The sequence below is a fragment of the Spinacia oleracea genome, chromosome 6 (assembly GCF_020520425.1).
Source record: "Spinacia oleracea cultivar Varoflay chromosome 6, BTI_SOV_V1, whole genome shotgun sequence".
NCBI lineage: Eukaryota > Viridiplantae > Streptophyta > Magnoliopsida > Caryophyllales > Amaranthaceae > Spinacia > Spinacia oleracea.
The window spans coordinates 29,060,670-29,085,635 of NC_079492.1; the positions used below are offsets into that span (position 1 = coordinate 29,060,670).

At 40.0% G+C, this 24,966-nt stretch overlaps 3 protein-coding genes across 12 annotated transcripts; all 3 read left to right on the forward strand.

Moving 5' to 3' along the window:
* Positions 1-234: 234 nt before the first annotated feature.
* Positions 235-23,003, forward strand: LOC110784887 (uncharacterized). Of its 10 annotated transcripts, XM_056831097.1 has the most exons (13): positions 235-520; positions 1,690-1,817; positions 16,285-16,329; positions 16,446-16,559; positions 17,202-17,270; positions 17,362-17,418; positions 17,640-17,753; positions 18,383-18,413; positions 18,488-18,568; positions 18,653-18,718; positions 18,800-18,865; positions 21,445-21,563; positions 22,633-23,003. In XM_056831097.1, exons 1-13 carry the CDS (start codon positions 328-330, stop codon positions 22,786-22,788), a joined length of 1,239 nt encoding a protein of 412 aa, XP_056687075.1. In that variant the 5' UTR covers positions 235-327; the 3' UTR covers positions 22,789-23,003. The 10 variants fall into 10 exon arrangements, 9 of the variants coding, with proteins under 9 accessions (XP_056687075.1, XP_056687078.1, XP_056687074.1 ...); XM_056831100.1 differs by lacking the exon at positions 21,445-21,563 and having other exon boundaries at positions 236-520; positions 18,800-18,896; XM_056831096.1 differs by lacking the exon at positions 18,383-18,413 and having other exon boundaries at positions 236-520; positions 18,800-18,896.
* Positions 5,230-8,070, forward strand: LOC130462571 (uncharacterized). The gene is made up of 2 exons (XM_056831095.1): positions 5,230-6,876; positions 7,027-8,070. The coding sequence occupies exons 1-2, from the start codon at positions 5,523-5,525 to the stop codon at positions 7,125-7,127; spliced, it is 1,455 nt and encodes a 484-aa protein (XP_056687073.1). The 5' UTR covers positions 5,230-5,522; the 3' UTR covers positions 7,128-8,070.
* On the forward strand, positions 19,862-20,751 carry LOC110784883 (uncharacterized). The gene has a single exon (XM_021989334.2). It carries the CDS (start codon positions 20,074-20,076, stop codon positions 20,512-20,514), a length of 441 nt encoding a protein of 146 aa, XP_021845026.1. The 5' UTR covers positions 19,862-20,073; the 3' UTR covers positions 20,515-20,751.
* Positions 23,004-24,966: the final 1,963 nt, after the last annotated feature.

Consider the following 24,966-nt stretch of genomic DNA (forward strand, 5'->3'; position numbering starts at 1 on the left):
TTTTTGTATATTTTCTTTAGTTTTTTAGCATTAGTGTTCTTTTCAGGTTTTAGTTAATGTTCTTTTCGTTTACTTTATTATGTTCTTTCTGTTTAGTTTGTTATGTTCTTTTTCGTTTTCTTTTAATGTTTTTGCGTTTTGGTGCAGGTGCACGTAGATCTACGTGCAGGCCCCTGCACCATCCGCGCGTTGCGTGGATACGGCCTACGGGATACCCAAAGACAAAGGATCTTAACCACGTTGTAACGCCTCGTCGAATCAACCGAGAAAAAAACAACTTATAAACGGAAAGGGAACCGGAAAGTCCAGGCGTCTAGCAGTGTGGCAATGGCGATGAACTCACCAACGGCGTACCTCGCAATCGCAATCTTCGTTTCTCTGTCCTCCATTTTCAGTACTGTCACTTCCGATCTGACTGAGATCAACGCCCCTCATTTACAAACACACCAACATTGCTCAAATTCTGACAATTCTTTGGCGTGCGAAATCCAAGAGATGAAGTTCAAGGTTGCTCGATTAGGTACTTGTTTTTCGGTTTCTCACTTACAAATTACTAAGATTACTACTTTGCTCTTCCACATTTGTAGCTTAAAATTAATTTTTGATATTCTTTTTGCATTAGAATGATTTTGATCGGGAGAAATTTGAGAAATTTTGTTAATTGTATATTGTACAGTAATCCAGTGTGATATTCTACGAATTACGAGTAGTTAAGTTGGATGAAGTTGTATTGGTGTTGTAAACTGGCAAATAATGTTATATTGATAATATATATTGACATATGATTCAACATTCAACCAAAAACAGAAAAATAAAATCTCTTTCTCTTCCCTTCTTTTCCTTTCTTTTCCCTTCCTTTCTTTGCATTCTACTCATCTATTATTACCGAACTGAACTTATCGAAGTTTTACGAAGTGAATTTTGTTTTCATTGTATTGGTATTGTAAAGTGGCGTATAATGTTATACTGATAATCAATATATATCGGCCTATAATAAAACAATCAATCGTTCATACTATATAGTGATGTGTAATGTTGCATTCATATTGTAGAATGATTCATATTTTGGATCAAAAGATCATGAGAAATTGACTTACGTTTTGAATAAGACTATAGAAGGGGATATAGGATTATAGGAATAGCTGAATTCTCTTGTAATGGGTGTTAATGCTAATTAGCTGGTATTTCTCTACGTTTTGGACATCGCCAGAGCGATTCTTCAGATTTGACGATTCAAATTTTCATGTGACTAATTTTTTGTTGTTTCTTTTAGAAATGATTGATACTATTTTTGCTAGATTGAAAGAATTGCTTAACCTATCAATTGTTATTGTTCGAGACTTCTACCAAAAGAGTGTGAAAATAAATAAGAATTTCGTATTGGAATGCCATAGTCTTTCGGAAAATTGCCCTTACGTTGGCTTTTCCGGTTTTCCCCCTTACTACTTGGCTTGCAGTTTGAAAAGGCTTTGCTGATCAATTTAGTTTTTCTGGTGGTGTTTACTTCATTATGCTGGTATTTGAATTTTAGGTGAACTTCCTCTTGAAATGTCTGTTTCATTGGCAATGCTCCAGTTTACATTTTGTTTGACGATTTGGTTATTGTTCCTTGCAGCTGTTATACTTCTTCTAAATAATTTCCCTCAGTGATTGATGTCTCATCTAATTTGCGGATCATTACTGCTGCAGAACTTTTAAGTGAGACAACTAGCCAAGAACTATACACTAAAAGCCTTCAAATTGGAAATTGTGACAAGAAAATTGAGGAGCTGAGTCGTACTATTCATAACTTGGAGTCTGATTTGTCCAACTTAAAGGTCGGCAACTTCTATCTCTTTTGCCCTAATCCCAAAGTTGTTACTCCCTCTACTCCAAAATGTATGCAGTTTTAGCCTATATCTTTTGATCCAAAATATTTGTCATACTAATACTTGTGTAAAAGTGATAAAGTTACAATGAGCTCTACATAAGAATTTTTACAAATATAGTTAACATATCAATCTAAAATATGTAATGTAATTGTAATGTGAAAATAGATGTAAAACTTCATTTAAGTAGTAATATGCTTCATCAAAGTTATGTCGCTGCATACGTAATTATGTACTCATACCTGACACTCCTACCCACATCTAAGTAAAATGAAGTGCCTAAAGGTGATAGTTATTCTAGAGACTCAACCATGGTGATGAGCACATCAACATTACAAGGAGATTCTTGATATTGCAATGATTCAATGACATCTTAAAACCAAGGTTGACACATTAAAATAAGGACCATTAGGGTATTGAGAGCAGAGTTCATATTATGCAGCTTGGCAATATCTTGTTGCATCAGAATTTTTTCCTCTTCTTTTGCTTGGCCCATGAGCTAGCCATGTCTTCTGGATCACCCTATTTTGTACAGCTTTTTAGCGACAAAGTTCATAGCCTTACTTTTCAAAGTTCTTTGGTACTTCACGTACTTGGTTCCCAAGAAACATACCATTGAAATTTTTCTCCTCAAGTAAATCCATTTCTCATCATTGTGTACATAACTGTAAATACTGTGAAAGATAATATAACCATTGCTAGCTTTAGGATTGAGCATGGATAACAAAAACAAGTATCCTTTTTTCTTCATTCAGATTGGGCTTTGATGCATTAGAATACCGTCTCAGCAAGCCTTCCTTATTTCAGCAGCGGATTGTCATGTCAATCTAGCCATGTATAATTTTTTACTAGAGAATTTATATTAGTTTTCCTAATGGATCTGTAGTACCTCAGACAGGTGATTTCTATGCACTTCCGTATTTTTGAATGTTTTCTGCACTCATCAATCAAAGATCCATTTTTGAGACTTTTTGCTTATTTTTTCAAATTTAAATCCTTGCAACAGTTTCTTCAGAAAAAGAGAATTTAACAGCTGTATCAGAAATCGTCCTTTGTCTTCAGCGCGCTGAAAATTCTTCCTGTTGCTCTGTAGATAAGTGATTTTCTATCTTAACAAAATTTCGTGCCTCTACGCTTCCATTATGCAGACACCGTACTGGGTAGGGGCCGGATAGAATTAGCCTAATCACCACGCCGATCGGCTACTCCGGCGATACAACTCTCTCATTCCTAGATACAGAAACACCACTAGGAAGTAGTAGAGAAGGGAACCTTAGATACAGTAGCACCACCAAGGGAAGGGAGATTATACTCAACCTAAATAACACTTAAAGTGTTTGATATATTTCTCATGCTATGGCTTGTCTTCTGCCGATTACAACAATGGCTATTTATAGCCTTAATTCAAGTACTATTACAACTACATAATTAATGCATTCAAATGAAAGGAATACAAAAGTCAACATTATTGTGCTAAGGGATGAAGTTTTCTACCGTCCGCAGGCATAGGGGAGGCAATAGGGGGTTGCAGTAGGGAGGTGCTTTGTCAAATTATGTGTTCTCATGTAAAACTGTGTCAATGCAAGTTTTCTTTTTTTTGACCTGGGGTCTTTGGTGATGCTAGACATGGAATTAAGGTCCATTTATCTTGGATCATCAATCATGTAAGCAGGACAGGCAAAATTTTCATGTGAGCTAAGGTTTTAGTATTCTCCACATTTCGAGTATGAAAGTTGTTTGGAGTCTTTGGTCGTTGGATGGAATAGGAGGGGGGGGGGGGGAAGGGACATCATGTTGGCGGCACGAAAGATCTTTGAATGATGCCACTATATTATGGCAATTTGAAATCTCACTAGACTTTCAATGTTGGTTTCATTTACTTTTTTGGAAAATTATGTAATTCGAGTTATCTTCAGGAAAACCAAAGAATGGTACCATTTGCTCTACCACAGTTCTAGTGTTATTATTTTGTACTTATCTTGAGCGGGCCTTTAAGAATATAGACAAAAGGAACTAAGAGCATCTCCAATAGTAAGCTAATTTGGCAATTAGCTTGTTATGCCACATAAGATTTCAAGTTATTTCATTGTCTAGCTAATTTGTGCTCCAATGACTAGCAACTAGTTTGTTATTTAAATTTGTCCCATTTATCCCACTTGTCAATTACTTATTTGATAACTTTGGGAGCTAGTTGTCAAGCAAATTAGCTTGTTTAAGCTAATTAGCTTGACCAAGCTTGTTCCGGGTGTGGAACTGGAGGAGCCCTGCTTGGTGATGCTGCCCTGTCAGACAGAACGAACGTAAGCTAACCTCGGGGGTTTAACCGAGGAAACCCCCTCCGATGCCTAAGTCAGCGAATGAGATAATGTTCTAGAGAGAGAAAGTAGAGAGGGTTAAGAATTGTACTTGTATTGAACGTGTCCGCAAATGAATGGGGACGGCAGTATTTATAGGCGTACTATTCAGTACTTTGGCCTATTCAGATGTTGCCGCGTGTACGCTAGTGATGTACTTGTTGTTTGTCCTTTTGCTTAACGACGTATCTATGTTGTCGTCTAGCAGGTCGTTTCCCCGCAGACCTGAGGGTCTGTGCGGTTCTTGAGGACTTGTGGTACTTTCAATAGGTACTTCCTGCGGTTGCTTTGCTTGATCTGTCTTATCTGATGTCCGATGGTCTGCTGTGACATGGATGATCTGCTAGGTTACTTCTACTCCGTACAACTAGTCCCCAAGAGTAGGGCTGACTACTTGGAGTTAGACCTGCTCTTTCAGTGTTCTTTGGCTGCATCCTGTACAACTAGTCCCCAAGAGTAGGGCTGACTACTTGGAGTTAGACCTGCTCTTTCCGGTCATAACTTGCGCGATTGTCTGTACGTTTTTTTTTGTTTTTTTTTTTTTTTTTTTTTTTTTTTTTTATCCTTCGTGGTTTTACTGTAGTTAGCGTTCGAAAGGAGAATAAACCGTCATGGTTTATTGCGCCCCACGTGTCCTTCATCCAGGTAGGTGACTCGAAGGGTCTTCAAATCTTGGCCGTTTATTTCTCCTTTTAAATACGGGTTTCAGTTACTTTCTTCTTCTCTCTCCTCTTTCTTACCTTCTTCATTTTCTTACTCTCCTCTAACTTCACTTTGCTTCGAACTTAATTTCGCCATTTCCCGAGTACTCTAACTCCAAGTTCTTTGCTTTCTTGTGTTTTCGTATTATTCCGGTGATTGCGCATTCGCTGGTGGTGGTGTTTTCTTCTGAAATTGTCGAGGTTTTTTGGGTTCGTGTTTTTCTTCGAGGGTTTCTAGTCCGCCATTGTTGAACTTCTTTCTTCGCCCTTCTCTTTTCCAGGTAATTCTTTTGCTTTTTCTTTGCTGCATTCTTTGGTTTTGCATGTACATTCAACTGTTTTAGTAGTTTTTGTGAGTTTTTTGTGGTATGTGTTTTTTGAATGAAATGTGGGAGTGTTTGTGTTTTTTGGCTTCGCCATTTCTGCGTTTCTTGGAGTTTTTCGTCTTCTTCTTCCTTTCTCTTCTTTTTTTTTTATTTTTACATTACATGTATATTTTTGTGTCGTTTTGCTCTTTTTTCTCTGTCGTTTTGCCTTGACTTTTCTCCTTCTACCCTTTGTTTATTCTTCTTTCTTTCTTCTTTTTTCTTTCAGTCAACATGTCTGATACCTCTGATAGTGCCAACCCTAGTAGCCCTGGGTATATGAGCGATTCCTCCGAGCCATATTCTCCTTCTTCCCCTTCCTCTGTCTCTTTACCCTCTGATGAAGAGGCTAGGACAGTAGCAGAGAATAGAACTAAGTCTATGCATGATGTTATCTCTCGTTCTGAGCCTGCGGTGATATCTATCTCCAGTGGGTCTTCCTCTGGGGGTGTGTCTCCCGTCGCTGGCAGGGCTACGCCTGTTGTGTCAGGGCCTACTCCTGCCTTTCGTCAACGTCTTAGAGAACTGCGCCATGAACATTTGGCCAGTGCGGTTCGATTGAACCCTCCCCCTAATGCCCCTATTGGGTTAGACATCCAACCCCTGGCCGAAGTAGCTTGGTTGGACAGTTTTGATCAACTAGACGGGCCTTTTATTGGGAGTACTGATGGGTCGTTGCATGTTTACCGCAGACGTTCTCCGATGGCAAGTGGTCCTAGCAGTGGTTTCGGCGACGCAGAGCATCATCCTGAGAATCCCATTCTCGAGGAGGTGGGGCTTCTCCGACCGTTTCCGTTGTATGTTGAGGAAGATCTGCCCGTTGGCTCGACTGAGAGTTATTTAACTCCTGAAGTTTCATATGGTCCCTTAAACGCTGCGCCGGATGCGGATTGGCTCAAAGCAGCTCGTCAACATGATTATCCTGGTGTTGGAAGGGAGCTTTATGCTTTTCCCCCTGGATACGAGCTGGTTGTCCCCGCAGATGATGCTCGTATTACTGCTCCTCCCCCAGGTCATATTGGGTTGTATTCATATCATCTGGACTTTGGGCTGCGCTTTCCCTTGGATCCAACCTTGGCCAAATTCTTGAAGGCTTTTAATGTCTGCCTGGCGCAGCTTCATCCGTTTGCTATACGGACTTTGGTCTGCTACTTGTGGGTGGTGCGTTTCAAAGGCTTCCCTGAGACTCTCTCTTTGTGCAAACGACTGCACTGTATTCGAAGCAGTGATAACAAGGAAGGGAGCATTGGTTGGTTTACCACTTACACTGCTCGAGGCAAAATGACCTGCTTGGGCAACCCCACTGGGCAGAGGGATTGGAAGGGTCGATTCTTCTGGCTTCGAGTTCCCGCTGACTTTCCTTTGCCTCGTAGCTTTGTTTCTCCAAATGGCAAGATGGAGGGTGTGGAGGTTTTGGTTGGTCATAACTTGGAGGATGCTGCTTATGAGTGGTTTGACTCAGTAGTTAAGCGCGACGCGAACGGAAAGGACGTCGGCCGTGCCCCTAAGAATTGGCTGCCTCAGTCGATGTATATTCTGCGGAATGATGTTCTTTCCGCTATGCACTTGTGCAACACTCATCCTCATGGTACATTTTTCTTTCTCTTTTGTTTTTTTTTTTTTTTTTTTTTTTTTTTTTTTTTTGTTTGTTTTGTACTTAGCTTTTTTTTTATAGAACCCCTTGATATGAGCTCCCTGGGTTTAAATAACATTTTCTTATGTTTCCTTGTCCTGCTAGGTCGTCAACACCTTGATATGAGCTCCCTGGGTTTAACTGCTGATGGAACCCCCAGACTAACGAGCCAGCTGAAGACCCCGCCAATGCTTACCGTACCATAGCTGATGTTGTTGGCGGACGCAGAGCAAGCTCTCGACGAACTGTTCGAGGGGGGAGTTCTGCTGCTAGTCGTACTGCTAGAGGTGGGGGTTCTGTGGCTAGCCGCACTAGCAGAGGGGGAGGCTCTGCAGGAGTAACCGCTGGGGCGAGCACCTCAACGCCACGTTCTGCCCCTGTTTCTCGGGCTACCCCTTCTATATCTGCCTCTGCTCGGCGTGGTCAGACCACACGGGGAGGGGGTAATATTGCGGGCCAACGTCGGCCTCGCCCTGAGACGGAAAGCGTTTCTGTTGACGTTACGCGAACTGCTGCAGACTAATTGCAATCTGCTCATCCTGACCAAGTCGTGAATTCCTCTATCTCCGAGCAGGTGGAGATCGTGACCGAGGAGCAGGACGTCCCTTTTGTGCAGCGCCCAGGTAAGCGCATTTGCATTGGGGAGGGTTCTCGCTCGCAGGAGCAGGCCCAAGCTTCTGCCCCTGCTAACCAAAGCACTGCTTCTCTTCCTACTTCATCTGCTGCTCTTGCTGCTTATTTGGAGGAGCAACTGAGGTTGCCTGAGTCTTCTGTTCCTGCTTTTGTGAATATTAGGAACGGGGAATTTCTGGAGAAGGAGGCCATTGATGTTCGCCCTGCGGTGAACCCTGAGTTGGCTGCCTGTTTCTCCCCTGCGCCGATTAGCGATGACATCTTCGTTCCTCACTGGGATGTTAGAGCTAACGAGTCTTTGTATGCCAGCTTCCCAGAGAAAGGCGGAACGTTGGCATACCGGATGTTGAAGGGGTTAACACTGCCAGCTGACCGCCCTCTTGAGCGTGTTTACACCCCTGGGGCTAACGCCTGCCAAAAGGTGTTAGAGGTAAGAAGCTTTTGAATCTATGCTGTTTTTATACTTAGCCATTTTTTGCATGTTTTTGTACTTAGCCATTTTTTTTTTTTTATTATTTGCAGGCTGGGGTTGCTGTGAAGGAGCTCTGTGACTTCTTTTTCTTCTATCAGAGGAAGCATGATGAACATCTTGCTCTTCTTGAAGAAAAGGACAGGCAGATCCGAGACCTGACCCTGGAAAACGAAAGAGCATCCTCCTCCCTCACTATTGCCAATGCCAATGTTCAAACGATATCCGTCGAAAGAGACAACTTGGCTAGTGAGGTTGTAGCTCTGCGCCTAACTGGGGAGAATTTAGCTAAAGCTCAGGCGGAGAGGAAACGTACTGAGGATTTGGCGGAGCAGCTAAGCTTTGTTGAGCAGAGGCATGCTGATGAGCTGGCAGAACTTCGCCTTTCTGTGCAGAAGGAGGTGGCTGCTGCTGTGCGAGAATTTTGTCGCTCTGACGCTCAGTATGCCCTTCTAACGCAGAGGTATGATGGCGGGTGGAAAGCGGCCTCTCTCATAATCAAGCACAAATATCCGCAGTTTGATTGGAGCTTGATCGAAGAGGACTGGCTTGCTGGCCTGCACCTTACCATTCTTAAGGAACTGCGGGAGGCTGAAGCTGCTGAGGGTCATGCCGTAGAGCCTAGTGATGTGCCCGACTTCTGCGTCGAGAACACTCACCCTGGAGATTTGCCTTTCTCAGATGAAGATGATGTTGCAGGCAATGACGAATAATGGGTGTGGCGGCTATCCCCCTGTTCTTCTTGTGTGACTGGGCCTGTTATGTAATAGTTTAGTTTTTAAACAATATTATTTAGGGTTTGCCCTGTTGGGTGGTGGCGTTTGTGCCATTCTGTTTTTGGAACAATTTACAGTTAGTTTATTTCTGCCTTTCTTCTCAGATATTCTTGAGCTGGGCTGGTGTATGTACTGCCCAGAGCCATTTTGTAGGGCTGTACTTTGTTTATTTCCTTGGTTTTTAATGAAGGTATAGCCGCCGGCATTTGATATGCGTATTTTTGCTAGGTACTTAGCCAATTTTTGATATCTTGTTTGTCTTTTGGAAGTTCTAGCCTTGATCAGAGTCAAGCTTTATAGCATGTTTTATTACTACCTCCCCTTCTGGATTGTCTTGGCTTTTGCCAAGGCAAACTTAGGGACTGCTCTGTGACATTTGTGCGGTATTCTAGCTAGCCTTTTGAGCTACCTTCAACCTTGAATTGCTTTGGCTTTGGTCAAGGCCAAAACTCGGAAATTGTTTTGCGTATTTTAAATAGGCTTTCTTGGGCTGCTTCCAATTTTGAATTGCCTTGGTTTTAGCCAAGGCAAAACTCAGAAATTGCTCTGCGATATTCTAACTAGCCTTTTGGGCTGTTTCCAATTTTGAATTGTCTTGGTTTTAGCCAAGGCAAAACTCAGAAATTGCTCTGCGATATTCTAACTAGCCTTTTGGGCTGTTTCCAATTTTGAATTGTCTTGGTTTTAGCCAAGGCAAAACTCAGAAATTGCTCTGCGATATTCTAACTTAGAAATTCATCATGACACTGTTCTTCAGCTGACTTGAGTGATCAAGTCAAGTCATCTGTTGGATGTGTGTGTCATGACGTATTTCTAAGTTACGTCGTGCTTTGCTTATCACTTTATCTTTTCTTGGAACCGCCAAGCTCATTTTATTATATGTATTCTGTAAGAAGGAGTACAAAGAGGGATAATTTTGGCTTATCCTGCCTTATCATTGTATAGGTCATCTGTACTAAACATAGTATTTTTTGAGCATGTTGGCGTTCCAACTATTCTTTAGCTCTTTTCCATCCATTGTCATAAGATGATATGAGCCAGGGGCTATCTCCCTTGTGATCTGGTATGGTCCTTCCCAATTTGCAGTGAATTTCCCCTCTGCCTTGCCCTTTCCTGTAGCTGCTGTTCGTCTAAGTACCAGGTCTCCCACATGCATAGGCCTGTGCTTGACTCTTTTGTTGTAAGCTCTGCTCATTCTCTCTTTGTTTGCTGTGAGCCTCAGCTCTGCTAGCAACCTTACCTCTGGCAGAAGGTCTAATGATTCCCTCATGAGTTGTTCATTGGTGCTTTCATCATAGTACTGCACTCTGAAACTGGGCAGGCCAACCTCCACCGGTAATACTGCTTCTGCTCCAAAGGCTAACTTGTAGGGACTTTCTCCTGTCGCCTCCTTCTCAGTTGTTCTATTGGACCACAAAATTTCTGGTATGAGGTCTGCCCATGCACCCTTAAAATCCTCTATTTTCTTTCGCAGAGCTCCAAGGATCTGTTTGTTCGCCGCCTCGGCCTGTCCATTGCTCTGTGGGTGGCATATTGATGCGTAAGCAAATTTGATTCTTAGCTCTGCGCAATAATCTTTTACCGGTGTGCAATCGAATTGTGTCCCGTGATCAAAGACCAAACTTTCTGGGATGCCAAATCTTGTGATGATGTTTCTCCAGATGAAGTCTTTCATTCGTTTCGCTGTTATGCTTTTTGTGGGCTCTGCTTCTATCCATTTGGTGAAATAATCCACTGCCACGATCAGGTATCTTCTTCCTCCACTCGCGGCTGTAAACGGACCCAGGATGTCCATTCCCCACTGAGCGAATGGTATGGGATTGACGATTGGTTGCAGATCATTTGAGGGCTGATTGATTACTGGAGCGAACTTTTGGCATTTGTCGCATTTCTTCACGTATGATTGCGAGTCACTCACCATAGTTGGCCAATAGTACCCTGCCCTGAGGGCTTTCAAAGCTAGTGTTCTACCCCCAATATGATTACCGCATATGCCCTCATGAATTTCTTCAATGATTCTCTGTGATTCCTCCGTTGAGACGCATCTCAGCAGGGGTAGGGAGAAGGATTTTTTGTACAATCTGCCCTGGTAGATCACAAACCAGTGTTCATTTCGCTTTATCTTCTTCTGTTCTGGCTCTGCTGTAGGGAGACCCCTGCCAAGCTTGTATGATACTATACTGTCGTACCACTGAGGCTCTGTGCTGATGGCATTTACCATGGGCCTCTTATCGATACTCTTCTCTTCCTGTACTTCCACCATCACCGTTCTTTCCAGGTCTTGCAGCGAAGAGCTTGCTAATTTTGAGAGAGCATCTGCTTGGCTATTCTCTGCCCTGGGGACCAATTGGATCTCGAAGCTTTCCAACTGGGCTACTGCTTCTTTCATCAGTGCCAGATACCTCTGCATGGACGGTTCTCGAGCTTCATACTCGCCTTTATACTGACTGGCCACTAACTGGGAATCTGTTTTCAACACGATTTTCTTAGCATCCGCTGCCTTGCACATTTGAATGCCTGCGATCGCTGCTTCGTACTCTGCTTCATTATTTGAGGCTTTGAATTTGAACTTTATGGCATATTCAAAGACATTACCTTCTGGTGAAGTCATTATAATGCCTGCTCCTGACCCTGTTACTGCGGCTGAGCCATCTACATATATCTGCCAGGTCCCCAGAGGTTCTTCTTCTTCTTCGTACGATGCCTCAGCTATGAAGTCTGCTAATGCCTGTGCCTTTATGGCCGTTCTTGGCCTGTATTCAATATCGTACTCTGAGAGTTCTACCGCCCATTTCAGCAATCTGCCTGAGGTATCCAGCCTTCGCAATGATTTCTCCAAAGGCTGATTTGTTAATACTTGTACCTTGTGAGCGTCGAAGTATGGTTTCAGCTTCCTGGCAGCTATCATAATTGCGAAGGCCATTTTTTCGATCAGTGGGTACCTCTGCTCTGCGGGGTTGAGAATGTGACTGACGAAATATACTGGTTGTTGGGCTTTGTCCTTTTCCACTATTAAGGCTGCTGCTACAGTCTTTTTGGAGGCCGAGATGTACAACTGCAAAACATCTCCTACTTCTGGTCTGGCTATTGTTGGGAGGCTCTTTAGGTGATTCTTTACCTCTGCGAATGCCTTTTTTTGCTCTGCTTCCCACTTGAATGTTTTGTTGCCTTTCAGTACCTGAAAAAATGGGAGGGATCTATCTGCGGATTTACTGATAAAACGAGTGAGTGCTGCCATCTTTCCCGTTAATCTCTGCACATCTCGTATGTTCTTTGGCTCTGGCAAGTTGAGTATGGCCTCCACCTTCTCTGGGTTGGCATCTATTCCCCTTTCACTGACCAGAAATCCCAGGAACTTTCCTGACTTAACACCGAACACACATTTCTTTGGGTTTAGTTTCATGCCGTACTGTCTCAACGTAGCAAATGTTTCTCGCAGGTCTGCGATGTGATTGGCCTCTTTTTTGCTCTTGACTATGGAATCATCCACATATACTTCCACATTCCGGCCCTTTTGCTGTGCGAATATCTTATCTACAAGCTTTTGGTAGGTTGCACCCGCATTTTTCAGGCCGAATGGCATAGCTTTGTAGTTATAAACTCCAGCGTCTGTGATGAAAGCAGCTTTCTTACGATCTGATTCGAGTAAACTGATCTGATGGTAGCCGGAAAATGCATCCATGAAACTCAAGAGAGCGTGTCCACTGGTGGAATCAACCAGCTGGTCTATTCTGGGCAATGGGTAACAGTCCTTCGGACAGGCCTTGTTTAGGTCCGTGAAGTCTACACACATCCTCCATTGACCGTTTGCTTTCTTTACCATCACAACGTTAGCCAGCCATTCTGGGTAATCGCACTCTTCTATGAACTTGGCTGCTAGCAATTTGTTGATTTCTTCTTGGATGGCCACATTCTTCTCTGTCGAAAAATTTCTTTTCTTCTGTTTCACTGGCCTAACTTCTCTGCTGACATTCAGTCTATGGACCATGACACTGGGGTCAATCCCTGGCATTTCGTCCGCTGAGAAAGCAAATATGTCTGCGTGCTCTCTCAGCAGACCGATGAGGTTCACTCTGAGGGATAGGTCTACGTCTGTGCCAATTCGAACCGTCCGGTCTGTCAACCCTTCCTCTAATTCTATCTCCTCAGTTTCGTCAGTTGGCGTGGGTTCCAACAGACCTTCCTCCCGATGCTCGAAGTTTTCCATGCTTAACAACTTGTCTTTTTTGCGCTCTGCTCTCTTTCTTTTTCGAGATTGGGGAAGTTCTTCTGCCAGTGGTGGGGGTCTGGGTGGTTGTTTTAGCGCAGTGTGGTAGCACTTCTTGGCCTGCTCCTGACTGCCTTTTACCTTGGCTGAGCGGCCATCATTTGTCGTATACATCATGGTAAGGTGATAAGTGGAGACTACAGCCCCTGCGTCATGGATGAATGGTCTGCCAAGAATGACGTTGTAGGCTGCGGGGACTTTCACAATCATGAAGTCTACCATGATATCCTTGATATCCTTCCCTTGGCCAATCTGCACCGGCAAACTGACTATCCCCTCTGGTATCACTGTGGCTCCTGTGAATCCGATTACTGGGTAATTGACTGGTTTTACATATTTCTCATCAATTTGCAACTCTTGGAAAGCAGGCCAGAATAAGATGTTCGCAGAGCTACCTCCGTCTATCAGAATACGGTGGATTTTTCTGTTTGCTACATTCAGGGCTAGTACCATGGGGTCGTCATGGTGGTATATTATGCCTTTACAGTCCTCCTCTGTGAAAGTGCACTGCGGGATTTTTGGAGGGGCGGGCCACCTGCCAGAATTATGGTAATTAACCTGGTGTTTGAATTCGCTCACACTGGCCTTGGCCCCGCTAACAGTGGTTCCCGCGTAAACTGGCCCTCCTGTTATGACCAAAATGTCGCCCATTCTCTTTTGGTCTGCTGGGTAGCTCTGCTTGGGTTCCGCCTTCTTATTGTCGGACCTATTATCATTATCTCTGTTCTCATAGGTCCTGCTATACGAGCTTTTTGCTTTGAATTGAGTCAAGTATCCCCTCCGGATCAGATCTTCGATATTATCCTTCAAATGAGTGCACTCTTCTGTGAGGTGGCCATGGTCTCTGTGAAAGTCACAGTACTTTTTTGGGTCCCTGTACTTGTTGTACATTTTGGGAGGTCTCTGCCACTTCTCGTCTTCTTTGCTGATGGCAAAAATTTGAGTTCTGGATGCCACTAAGGGGGTATACTCATTAAACTTCCCCCTTTTCTCAGTTTTAAACTCGTTACCTTTGCCTCTGCCTGGTCCCTGCCAGTCTCTTCTTGGCTGTGGGTTTTCTCTTCTGTCTGAGTACTCTTTTTTGTATGGCTCTTTTTTGCTCTGACTACCGTAATTGTTCTCACTTGCCACATATCGACGTGAGGTTGCTCTGCCAATTTCTTCACTCTTTATAAATTCATTTGCCTTTCCCAGTACCTCTGCCAGGGTTGTGAATGATTTTCTGCCCAGATAACTCTTGAACTCTCCATCCCGCAGACCAGTCATCATGGCCAGGACTGCTACCTCTTGCTGCAACTTGGGTATATTCGACGCCTCCATATTGAATCTGGATATGTATTCCCTCAGAGATTCCTGAGGCCCCTGGATGACTGACATCAGCTCCCCTGTCATCCTTTCTCTGGCAATGTTTGCCACGTATTGGGTGCGAAACAAGATAGCTAGCTGCCGGAAAGATGTTATGGTGCCTTTGGGTATTTTACCAAACCAGCTCTGTGCCATCCCCTCTAGAGTGGAAGGAAAGACCTTACACCACATAGAGTCTGTGTTGGTATATAGCATCATGTGTCCCCCAAAGGCAGAGAGGTGATTCGTTGGGTCTGTCTTTCCGGAGTATTTGCAGGTGGGCATTTTTATCTTTTCCATTCTTTCAGAGAGTATTTCATCGCAGAAGGGAGAATTATCAGGTTTAACTACTGCTCGGATGGGATTGGGCATACCTGACATGGAGTGGTGTCTTTGACTGGGTGCTTGTTCAGTCCTTGCCCGGGGTTGAGCTCTGCTTGGTGTGATACTCTCTGCTTCATACTCTTGATTATCAGCCCCTTCCATGTCCTGCTACAGATTCCTCCTCCAAACATTCGGACTATGCTGGGGTCTGGGACGTTTTCTCCTCTGCTCAACCTCAACCTCTGGGGCTGTTCTCATGACCTGGGCTTGTGGGGTTGTTTGAGTAAGGAATGTCAGGACTTCTATTGCTGTGCGCATCTGGTCGGGTGAGAACTGTGCCCCCAATCGTGCTAGTGAAGCACTGGTTGGAATTGGGATACCCTGGCCCTGGCTAGGGGTTGCCATAGCTCTGGGTTGTGGTGTCTCTCTTGGCGGACCAAGACTCTGAGGCATGCCGAACAAGGGTACATTTGTGGTTCTCTGGTTGTTTTTTGAGGTGGGTGGTTCTATCTGCTGGATTATCGGTTCGCTTGACTCAGTCATTGCGTGAGAGGGTAGGTCTTTTAGAAGCAAGGTCTGGGAAACCCCTCCTTCTAGCGCCACTTGTTCCGGGTGTGGAACTGGAGGAGCCCTGCTTGGTGATGCTGCCCTGTCAGACAGAACGAACGTAAGCTAACCTCGGGGGTTTAACCGAGGAAACCCCCTCCGATGCCTAAGTCAGCGAATGAGATAATGTTCTAGAGAGAGAAAGTAGAGAGAGTTAAGAATTGTACTTGTATTGAACGTGTCCGCAAATGAATGGGGACGGTAGTATTTATAGGCGTACTATTCAGTACTTTGGCCTATTCAGATGTTGCCGCGTGTACGCTAGTGATGTACTTGTTGTTTGTCCTTTTGCTTAACGACGTATCTATGTTGTCGTCTAGCAGGTCGTTTCCCCGCAGACCTGAGGGTCTGTGCGGTTCTTGAGGACTTGTGGTACTTTCAATAGGTACTTCCTGCGGTTGCTTTGCTTGATCTGTCTTATCTGATGTCCGATGGTCTGCTGTGACATGGATGATCTGCTAGGTTACTTCTACTCCGTACAAAGCTAATTTATTATTTTCACTCCAATGGTCTAGCTATTAGCTTGAAACTTTAATAAATTTCAAGCTAGTCCCTAGCTACAACCATTGGAGATGCTCTAAAGAACATCATTGGAATAATAATGTAAAATTAGGTTTAGTTTACTCATTCCTTAGTTTCTATAAAAGTCAACTGTACAATTTTTTTTGCTAACGGGATGAAGAGAGAATTAAATATGACAAGAACTGTTTGCCACTTTCTTTTGATAAACATGCTCAAGTGTAAGTGTTAACTACCTTTTCTGACATTAATTGTTTGCTGAATAATGTGGTACAACTGTTAAAGCATATATCGATGCTCAAACTTGACTTGTGAGTTTTGATGGCTTTAATTGATACTGTATTAATGATTTAATGAGCTGGAAGTATTCGGTGTTAGAATTGATATAAATAATGTTTACTATCTGCTCTTGTGTTGTTTTGCAGGATGCGCCGGACTACGAGGAAATTATAAAGTTGCTTGAAGAACAGGTATGCTTAAATTTTGTTCGTTTGGTGCTTCTAAAACTGGTTTCCCTTTCAAGGAGCTATTGAAAACATTGAAAGGGAAGTAGAGTTGCTCCTTCTATTTACTTGGGTATCTTTAGGTACGAGAACTGGAGGCTGATGTGAGGAGAAATGACAAAAACCTTCATCACTTAAAAGTCAAGGCAGAAGATGACAAAAAGTCGGTGGAATTGCTTGCTTCAAAAGTTGAAACGGTAAACAGAAGCTAGCATTTTCATAAATGCATATAACTGTAATGCTATGTAAGTATTTAACTAAGACTCAGCTAGAAGTGTCAGACACAGCCATCTTATGAAAATGTTGCATGATTTTGTTCCAAAATGAAGTGTTTAAGTATCTTACATTCATACCTTATGTCTGAGTGTCTCAGTATGTGATACAGGTACTTGAGGTGAGATGAAGAATAGAGTAACATATCTGAAATGTTCATCGAGACTTAACAGTAGTTAAAAGTTCAGCAATAAGCGAGTCATATGCAGCCTTGAAAGAATGAAAGCATAGTTAAGAAGAAAACTCCAATGAACTTCCCAACTAACAAGTTTTTTGAATTTTTAAGAAGATGAATTGCATGAAACAATAGTATTTTGTGTCTGAAAATTGTAACACGTGTAATACGTCCCTGTTTGTCAGCAGGATCTGGTTTGCTATCAGATGTTTTTCCAGCGATCCATACAGTTTATGACTCTTTACTGATAAAAAACAGTCAAGCTATTTTATTCCTTTGTCGTTACTGACATATTGTTGCAGTTAGGATATCTCAGTGTCGATTTTATTTAAACTGTATTCTGTATCTGCTTCTTCATTCTTGGCCTCGTCTAATGAGCAACTTTTTCCAGATGGCGAAAATTGTCCCAGAACTCTGGTTTCATGTTCAGAAGCTTGAGCAGGCTTGTGAAGTCATAGAAGTATCTCTCGCCTAGCTATAATCAATGCAAATCATTTACTACTTACGGAGTATCTCTTATGCTGCCTACTGAGTTTAATACTTTTTGGCAGAGAAGAACAGGGGAGCTACGACGGCACTTACGCAATCAGAAATGTTCTTTCTTTAAGGTGGCAATCATCCATGTATTTTTAACTTATTGTTTGAACTCCCCTCCCCCTTTCCCTTGTGTGCGAAGAATCAAAGGAAGTTGAAAGTACAGCTACGGAAGTTTCATATGCTAAACGTGTAATGCTTGGTGACCTCTATGGCACTTCCTTTGTCTTCTTCTGTGGATGTTGTATATTTCCTCAGTCTCCAACCAAACTTAAACTTTCTGCATCTTTTGTAGTTTATCAACAAATTACCTGTTAGACACTATCAGAAAATGGTAGTTCCGTACACATCTAAAGCTCTACATCAACTAAGGAGGTCAGCTTCAGTTGCTAAGAAGTATCACCATCAGGTTAGTCGTTCTGAATTGAGGCCCCTTTTCTTCTCTGGGTTCTCTCTATCATCCACTCGGTGTCCCTCATTTGTTTGGGGGAGGGGTGGCAGTGGACTGTCAGGGAGGTCTTTCCGGGTTACTTATTAATGCATTGGCCTGTAATAGCTCGTCCACTTCCTTTCTTTTTCATCCCTGACAGTCAGCTCCTGTGGGGCTGTTTCGGCGTTGCAAAAGTAGGAGTCCATATGTACGTTGCTGGCTTGAATAATATTCCCTTCAACCAGAAACAATACACATATTAGGAGTACTATTTTAGGGTTTAATTGGTCTATTTTCCTTGCCATCATTCACAAACAATTTTTGTACATTTTGTATTTTCCCTACGCTGATAATGCAAGCCAAGCCCTTTAGTTAAAAGATTCAAATGGTGTTAGGCTCTGGTACTTGGACTCTTCATTTTACCTCAAATACCCGTGTCAGATCATCGACACTTGGACATGGATTCGGACACTTAGACACTTCATTTTGGACCAAAATCATGCAATTTTTTTCACAAAATAGGCGGACACTTGGACACGTACCCATGTCCGATATGGGTAACATAGTGCTTAGGTACTTAAGCCAGCTGTGTCTTCTCTGTATTGCAGGAGGGGGTGGGAGCAGTGACATGCTTTTCAAGTACTTTCCTGACATTGAGCTAATTGTTTGCCTTCTCTTACTTTCATACTTAGTGTTAAAAGATGTGTTTATAGTTGCAAGGTTTTGTCAAACGGAAGATGGAGAGAAACGAGTCTACTGCTGTCCTAGCTGGAGAGGAGTTGGTATTCTTCCTGGTAAAATAATTATGGACCCTATATTTTTGAGTTCAATTTTTTCTAATAACCGAACTGATTTTATTTTGAGTTTTCTTATTCCAGGTTTCTATTGTAGTTGTTTTCCCTATTATTCTTGCTTTGAGATGGCTATTATCAGTGTTTTCTCTGGTAAGTATATAAGTGAACCTGGATATTTTCAATTCTCTCTCATGATTGTGCTGAAACTAATCTCGAGTTTGCTTATTGTAGGCTTCTTCTGTGGTTGTTTTCCTGCTCACATTTGCGTTGCGATTGTTGTCATTGGTACCTTTTCTGGTAAGTCAGTTGTGGAGCCTCTTCTTGTCAGGTGAATTCTCTCTCATAAATCATAATTAAGCTGAATCTAATCTGAAGTTGCTTATTTTAGGCTTCTGCTGTAGCTGTTTTCTCCATCATTTTTGCTTTGAGATGATTGTCAATTTGTCATCAACTCATCATACCGGAGATAATTGATAACAATGCACATATCAAAAGAACCCTAAAAGCAGTGGCACAGTTTTGGCGTTGAGAATACGTATTACATTCGTTGATATTATTGGCTATAGGTATATCAATCTAGTTACTGCTCTATGTAAAATTCAAGTGTAAGAAAGTTATATACATCACAGAATACAGTACTATTTTGGAAAATTAGTTCTCATGGATGTTGGACATTCATGTTGATAATTTGAGCATTTACACTTAGTTAAATAACAGCAATGCCCATAAGAAAAACTAGTTTGTGTATAAATTTTATAAGAAAAATCTCAGTGAGAGTTCGTGGTTATATAATTTCATCTTCAAGTACGTGTTTTTTCTTTATAGATTTTCGTTCCAACTCAATACCAAATTTAACAAGTTGCATTATCATCAACAATAGCGTTAGAGTTTTTCTTAACGAAATTTATGCACGAGTACTGTACATTACTATTTTGCCATTATCATCGATTCATCAACAATCAAACCTGGCGTTAATATAATATGGAATACGTACGGGTTTAGATCATTTATATTTTCTCTGTTTTTAAAAGATTGCCATAATCTTTTCGTGTTGTTTGCCTCGTACCTTATTCTTTCACTTGCTCTCTCTATATCTTTCTTTCAAAGGCTCACTCCCATAGTCCTATGTATACATTCTAAACCCGATGTTAACAAAGTGAACTTTATTCTATAAAACAATCTTTTAAGGAGGGGGGAGTAGTATAGCTCCATTGGGAGTTTTGGGATACAAAGGGGGGATAAGTAGAAATAATACAGATTCAAGTTGAGTCATATCATTTCGCGATGAGTTCGTTTTTCTTTCAATAACTTCAGGTCGGTTTCATGTAGTATTGTCATGTAACCTCATGTCGTGTCGTGTCAGATATTGCCTATGTTCCACGCACTCCAAAGTCTGAACTATAATAAATTTATCCTCTCACCATTCCAAAATTCTTTTTTAGAAATATCCTCTTTCACTCCTCCAAAGTCCACACCGCAACCTCTAAAAGTTCAACGCACCAAAAATGGAGGATACAACATGGGAGCAAAAGTTTGAAACCCTAACACACATCTTAACAAACCCAACAACAAACCCATCACTCCACTCACAATACTTCATAGCCAACCAAATTCCCTGCTACCTAAACTGGGATTACCCACCACTCCTCTGCCCCAAATACCAACACCCAACATTCAACCTAAGATGGGCTTTCTCTCTCTTCCTCAAAAGGGCCTCCAGATTAAGGGTATCTTGGAGGTCAAAGTGCCCTTATAGTCAACCCCCACCCTTAATTTTGTCAAATGGAGTTGAAGAAGCTAAATGGGATGATGAAGGGAAAAGGCTGTATTTCAGGAAAAGGGTGTTAAGGAAGAAGCTTCAGAGTGAAGTTAATCCTGTGATCCCAGTTTTAGTCCCAAATATCTTGTTGTTGTGTCTTCTATTTTGGGATCCTTTTCCTCAGTGATTCTATTTCTTCAGGGAGTTTCATAATGTTCATATTTTCATATTGTTTGTGGTGGAGAAACTCTTGGTTGTGTCACTCTGGTGATAAGGTTGAAATCTTGTTTGTGGCTCTTTTTCTTTGTGAATAAAGTAATCCGTAGTTGCTCAAATAAGTCCTTCCTATTGTGAATTTGTGATAATGTAATTGTATTCCGAGTTAGATCAAGGATAAATCCGGAATGGTGATATTTTATGTTCAGGTGAGAAATGAGTTTGATTATCATAAATAAACCTTTTTTCCTTTAAGAATTAGCCACAACGGCAATATAAATTACAGTTGTAGTCAAATAATACTCCATAATATGGAGCATAAATTACAAATGATGGCAACTGGATTTGATCCTTTGACATATCACATACTTCGTATTTCATATAATCATATGCCTTAACTAGTTAACTATTTGGCTAAAACCTCGTAGATATGGTGAATAGTGATCCTCGAAAAAATGAAGGTTTGTTATTACACTGGTAATTGGGCTAAGACAAGATCAAGCAAGAGTAAGAACATTATTTACACTAATATAAACCTGGTCCAAGCTAACTTAGCGTGGACCAGGGCAACGGAGTAATTTGTATGGGCAACATATGTAACTGTCACGTGACAGTTATTTTGTGATTTTAAATAGTAACTATATACGTATAACAGTAACTATGTGTTTTAAAGAGTTACTATGTGTTTTGTAGAGTTTCAATGCGATTTGTGTCTAACCCACTTTATATACGTTTTAAACTTTTTTATTTTTCAAAATTTCAGATCTACATTCTGTTCATTCTCTTTCATTTTCTCTCTCTTCATTTTCTCTCTATGCTTTTCAAAATTTAGCCCAAATTTCTAGGTTTTGTTCGATTTTCTTCGTAATTATCTTATAGTTTTTATAATTTTATCTATTAGATGAGGAAAAATTGGAGGAAGTAGTAGATCAAGAAGGAGGTTCGTCGTTGCCGAAATCGAATCGAAGAATTTGCGCTCGCCTACAAATCTTCGCAAGAATTTTTAGAGATCACATCTCGGTTTGTTGTTTTTTAAAGAATTTTAAGTCTATTTTTATTTAAAATTGAAAATATTTGTTGTTTTGAAGAAATTAATGTTTGTGTTTTACCGAAATATCACTTTCACTTCGCGAATTTGATCAGTGACTTCACGATTTTAAATAGTAACTATATGAGTAATACAATAACTATATGGTTTAAAGAGGTACTATGTAATTTTAATGGTTACTATATGTGTACAATAGTTACTATATTATTTTAATGGTTACTATATGTGTACAATAGTTATTATTTTGTTGAGTGATTTGAAATGTTTGTTGTTTTGTTGAAATAAGGGTTAGTGTTTCACATAGTTAGTATATAAATGATATAGTCACCTTTAATTTATGTTGCGAAATAGTGTTTTAATATCACTGGAATGTTCATTGTGTTTATGTTAGTAGTAGTTTTTAGAGTAACTATATTTTTTTAAAAGTTACTATTACTTTAAAACAGTAACTATGTGTTTAAAATAATCACTATATTTTTTAGAAAGTTATTATAAGTTTAAAACAGTAACTATGTGTTTAAGATAGTTATTATGTTATGAACAGTTTATAGTGACTTTTTGATAAATAATAGTTACTATACGATTACATTATGTACTATGTTATTTAGAGTATGTTTTTGTCCGATTCTTAGATAGTGACTATATGATTATAATGGTTACTATATGTGTACAATAGTTACTATATTATAATAATAGTCACTATATGTTTTATATAGATACTATATGGTTTATATAGTTACTATATATTTGAAATAGGTACTATGTTTATTTTATCATGATTTGTTATCATTATGTTCTTTTTATATTCATAATTTTTTGTTCTCTGTGTTATTAATAATAAGAGTGACTATATTATTATGACAGTAACTATATGACTATAACAATAACTATATCTGCAGTTTTGCGAGTATCTTACCATCATTAAATCTAAGAGTTACTATATGATGTATAATATAAACTATATGTTCAAAATAGTTACTATGTTACTTTTTCATATTTAAATGTTAAATTATTAACTTAGTTTATATGCTATTGATTCAGAAATACAAAGATGATGCATCCATAATTGAAGTCGTGCAAAGAATAACTTCTACAAGGAAAACAAAAGTAGGAGAAGAAGAAGAAGAAAATCCCGACAACAATGAAAACCAAGGACGTGGTAGAGGAAGGAAGGATGTACGTGAAAGTGGCGATTAATATATTTTTTAGTTCAAAAATCATTTGAGTTTAATGTGATTTATTTAATAGATGCAAATAATTAGAATGTCATAGCTTAAAACAACCAACTATGTAGTTAATGTTTTTCTTAATTATTGTCCAAGAGTTATAATTCCTCTTTTTTATTTAGTAACTATACGATATATAATAGTAACTATATAATAGAAAAAAGTTACTATATTACCTCTAAAGCATCAATATCGTATTGTTTATCTTATAATATAGTAATTGTTCTATAGTTATTTTTTTATATGATATAGTTACTCTTTGGATTGAATAGTTATTCTTATCGAAATGGCTATATTTTTTTTTCATAGTTACAATTATGAAGATATAGTTACTTTACAGAACATATAGTTTCTAATTTTTTATATTATATTGTTTATTTTATAATATACTTCGTAGTAACTGTTCTACAGTTAAAATTACTTTTTATATGATATAGTTACTCTTTGGATAAAATAGTTATTCTTATCGAAATGACTATATTATTATTTTTTCATAGTTACTATTATGAATACATAGTTACGTTACAGAACATATAGTTACTCTTTAGGTAAAATATTTCTGATCCATGCTCCACCACTGCTAATTTACGAATATACCCTGGTCCATGCTAATTATAGCGTGGACCGGGTCCATGCAAGTGGAATTGTAAGAACATGGGGGTTTTATCTTATGATTTTCTTCTTATGCCACATTAGATTTCCACTAACATTTATTAATTCGGATTCTTGTTAGATTTTTTTAGCCTTATCAAATTTTTCTCTTTGACTCTCACACTCATTAAAGACTTCTTAACTTTAAAAACAATATTATTTTATTCAATTCATATATACTCCCTCCGTCCCGGAATACTCGACCCGGTTTGACCGGCACAGAGTTTAAGGGACTTGAATTGACTTATTTAATTTAATAGGTAGTACTCCCTCTGTCCCTTAATACTCGACCTGTTTTGACCGGACACGCTTGACAATGCACAACTTTGACCACCAATTTCTTTAAATACATATTATAAAAATTTATAAAATATTAATATTTTGAAAATATATATTAAGATGAATCCAACAATATATTATATACTAACATTTATTTTCATATACTAGAATAAAATAGGGTCAAAGCGAATTATGTGAATAGTACAAAAAGTCAAAACATGTCGAGTATTAAGGGACGGAGGGAGTAGTTGATAGTGGGGTATTATTTTAATGTAGTTAGTGGGAGGTGAGTTAAGAGGTGGGGTTGGGGGAGAGTAGGGGTTGAATTTTTAATTATTTTTTGTATGGAGTAGGGGGTAGGTGGGTTAATAGGAGTGGAGTGAGAAATAATATAATTTTGTTAGAATATTTTCATTTTTAGAAATAGGTCAAATATTAAGGGACGACCCGATAAGGAAAACAGGTCAAGTATTCCGGGACGGAGAGAGTAAAGACTTAATTTGAATCTTGATTTGTCATACTTAATTTATGACTTGGTCAATGATGTACAAAGGTGCACAGTTAAATGACGCATCTACAGAACAGTAGAACACAAATGTTTGTGTAAGAGAACATGAATTGTATTTTTTTATTTATAGTCTTAAGTAAAATAAAAGAATATATCTCATGTTCTTTTTATTATGATGTAATGTTCTTTCACTTATACACTTATATTCTTTGAGTGTACCATGCTCAGTGTACATCATTGTCCATGTTCACGTACTTGTTTGTCTCACCCACTTCAGTGCTATCAATTGCTTTGTCTGTTCTTAAGATAAGGTGAGTCACGTAACATATCAATAAAACTGAAATTTTAAAACTTGAGGCTAATCATACTTTAAACATTTTAATACTTAAAAGAAAGAAATGGAAGGACTTTTCAATGAACTTTAATGAGCAATGCTTGGTGAAGGGGTGAAGGTGGACTTGGGTTTGAGTTTGGTGGTCAGATTTATCCATATTTCCTAACGAGACATCCGGAGTGCCTCAAATTTCTTTCAAAGCGACCAACAAAACAAAGATGGAGACAACTCCATATGGTATGCACAACACAATGGAATGTTGGTGCATCAATCACCAATCAACGTGATGATTTGGTGATGGTGGGGCATTACAAAATTGGTTACCAAAAGAATATTACTCTGTATAAATTATACTTGGCGATGAGAATGGGATTTAA

What these genes read in the sequence shown, in the direction of transcription:
- LOC110784887 (XM_056831097.1), top strand. Translation starts at nt 328, where the DNA reads ATGGCGATGAACTCACCAACGGCGTACCTCGCAATCGCAATCTTCGTT. An exon ending in CTAAGAAGTATCACCATCAG is followed by an intron (nt 17,754 to 18,382) that starts GTTAGTCGTTCT and finishes TCTGTATTGCAG; the next exon opens with GAGGGGGTGGGAGCAGTGAC. An exon ending in AGGAGTTGGTATTCTTCCTG is followed by an intron (nt 18,569 to 18,652) that starts GTAAAATAATTA and finishes TTCTTATTCCAG; the next exon opens with GTTTCTATTGTAGTTGTTTT.
- LOC130462571 (XM_056831095.1), top strand. Translation starts at nt 5,523, where the DNA reads ATGTCTGATACCTCTGATAGTGCCAACCCTAGTAGCCCTGGGTATATG. An exon ending in GTGCAACACTCATCCTCATG is followed by an intron (nt 6,877 to 7,026) that starts GTACATTTTTCT and finishes TTGTCCTGCTAG; the next exon opens with GTCGTCAACACCTTGATATG.
- LOC110784883 (XM_021989334.2), top strand. Translation starts at nt 20,074, where the DNA reads ATGGAGGATACAACATGGGAGCAAAAGTTTGAAACCCTAACACACATC.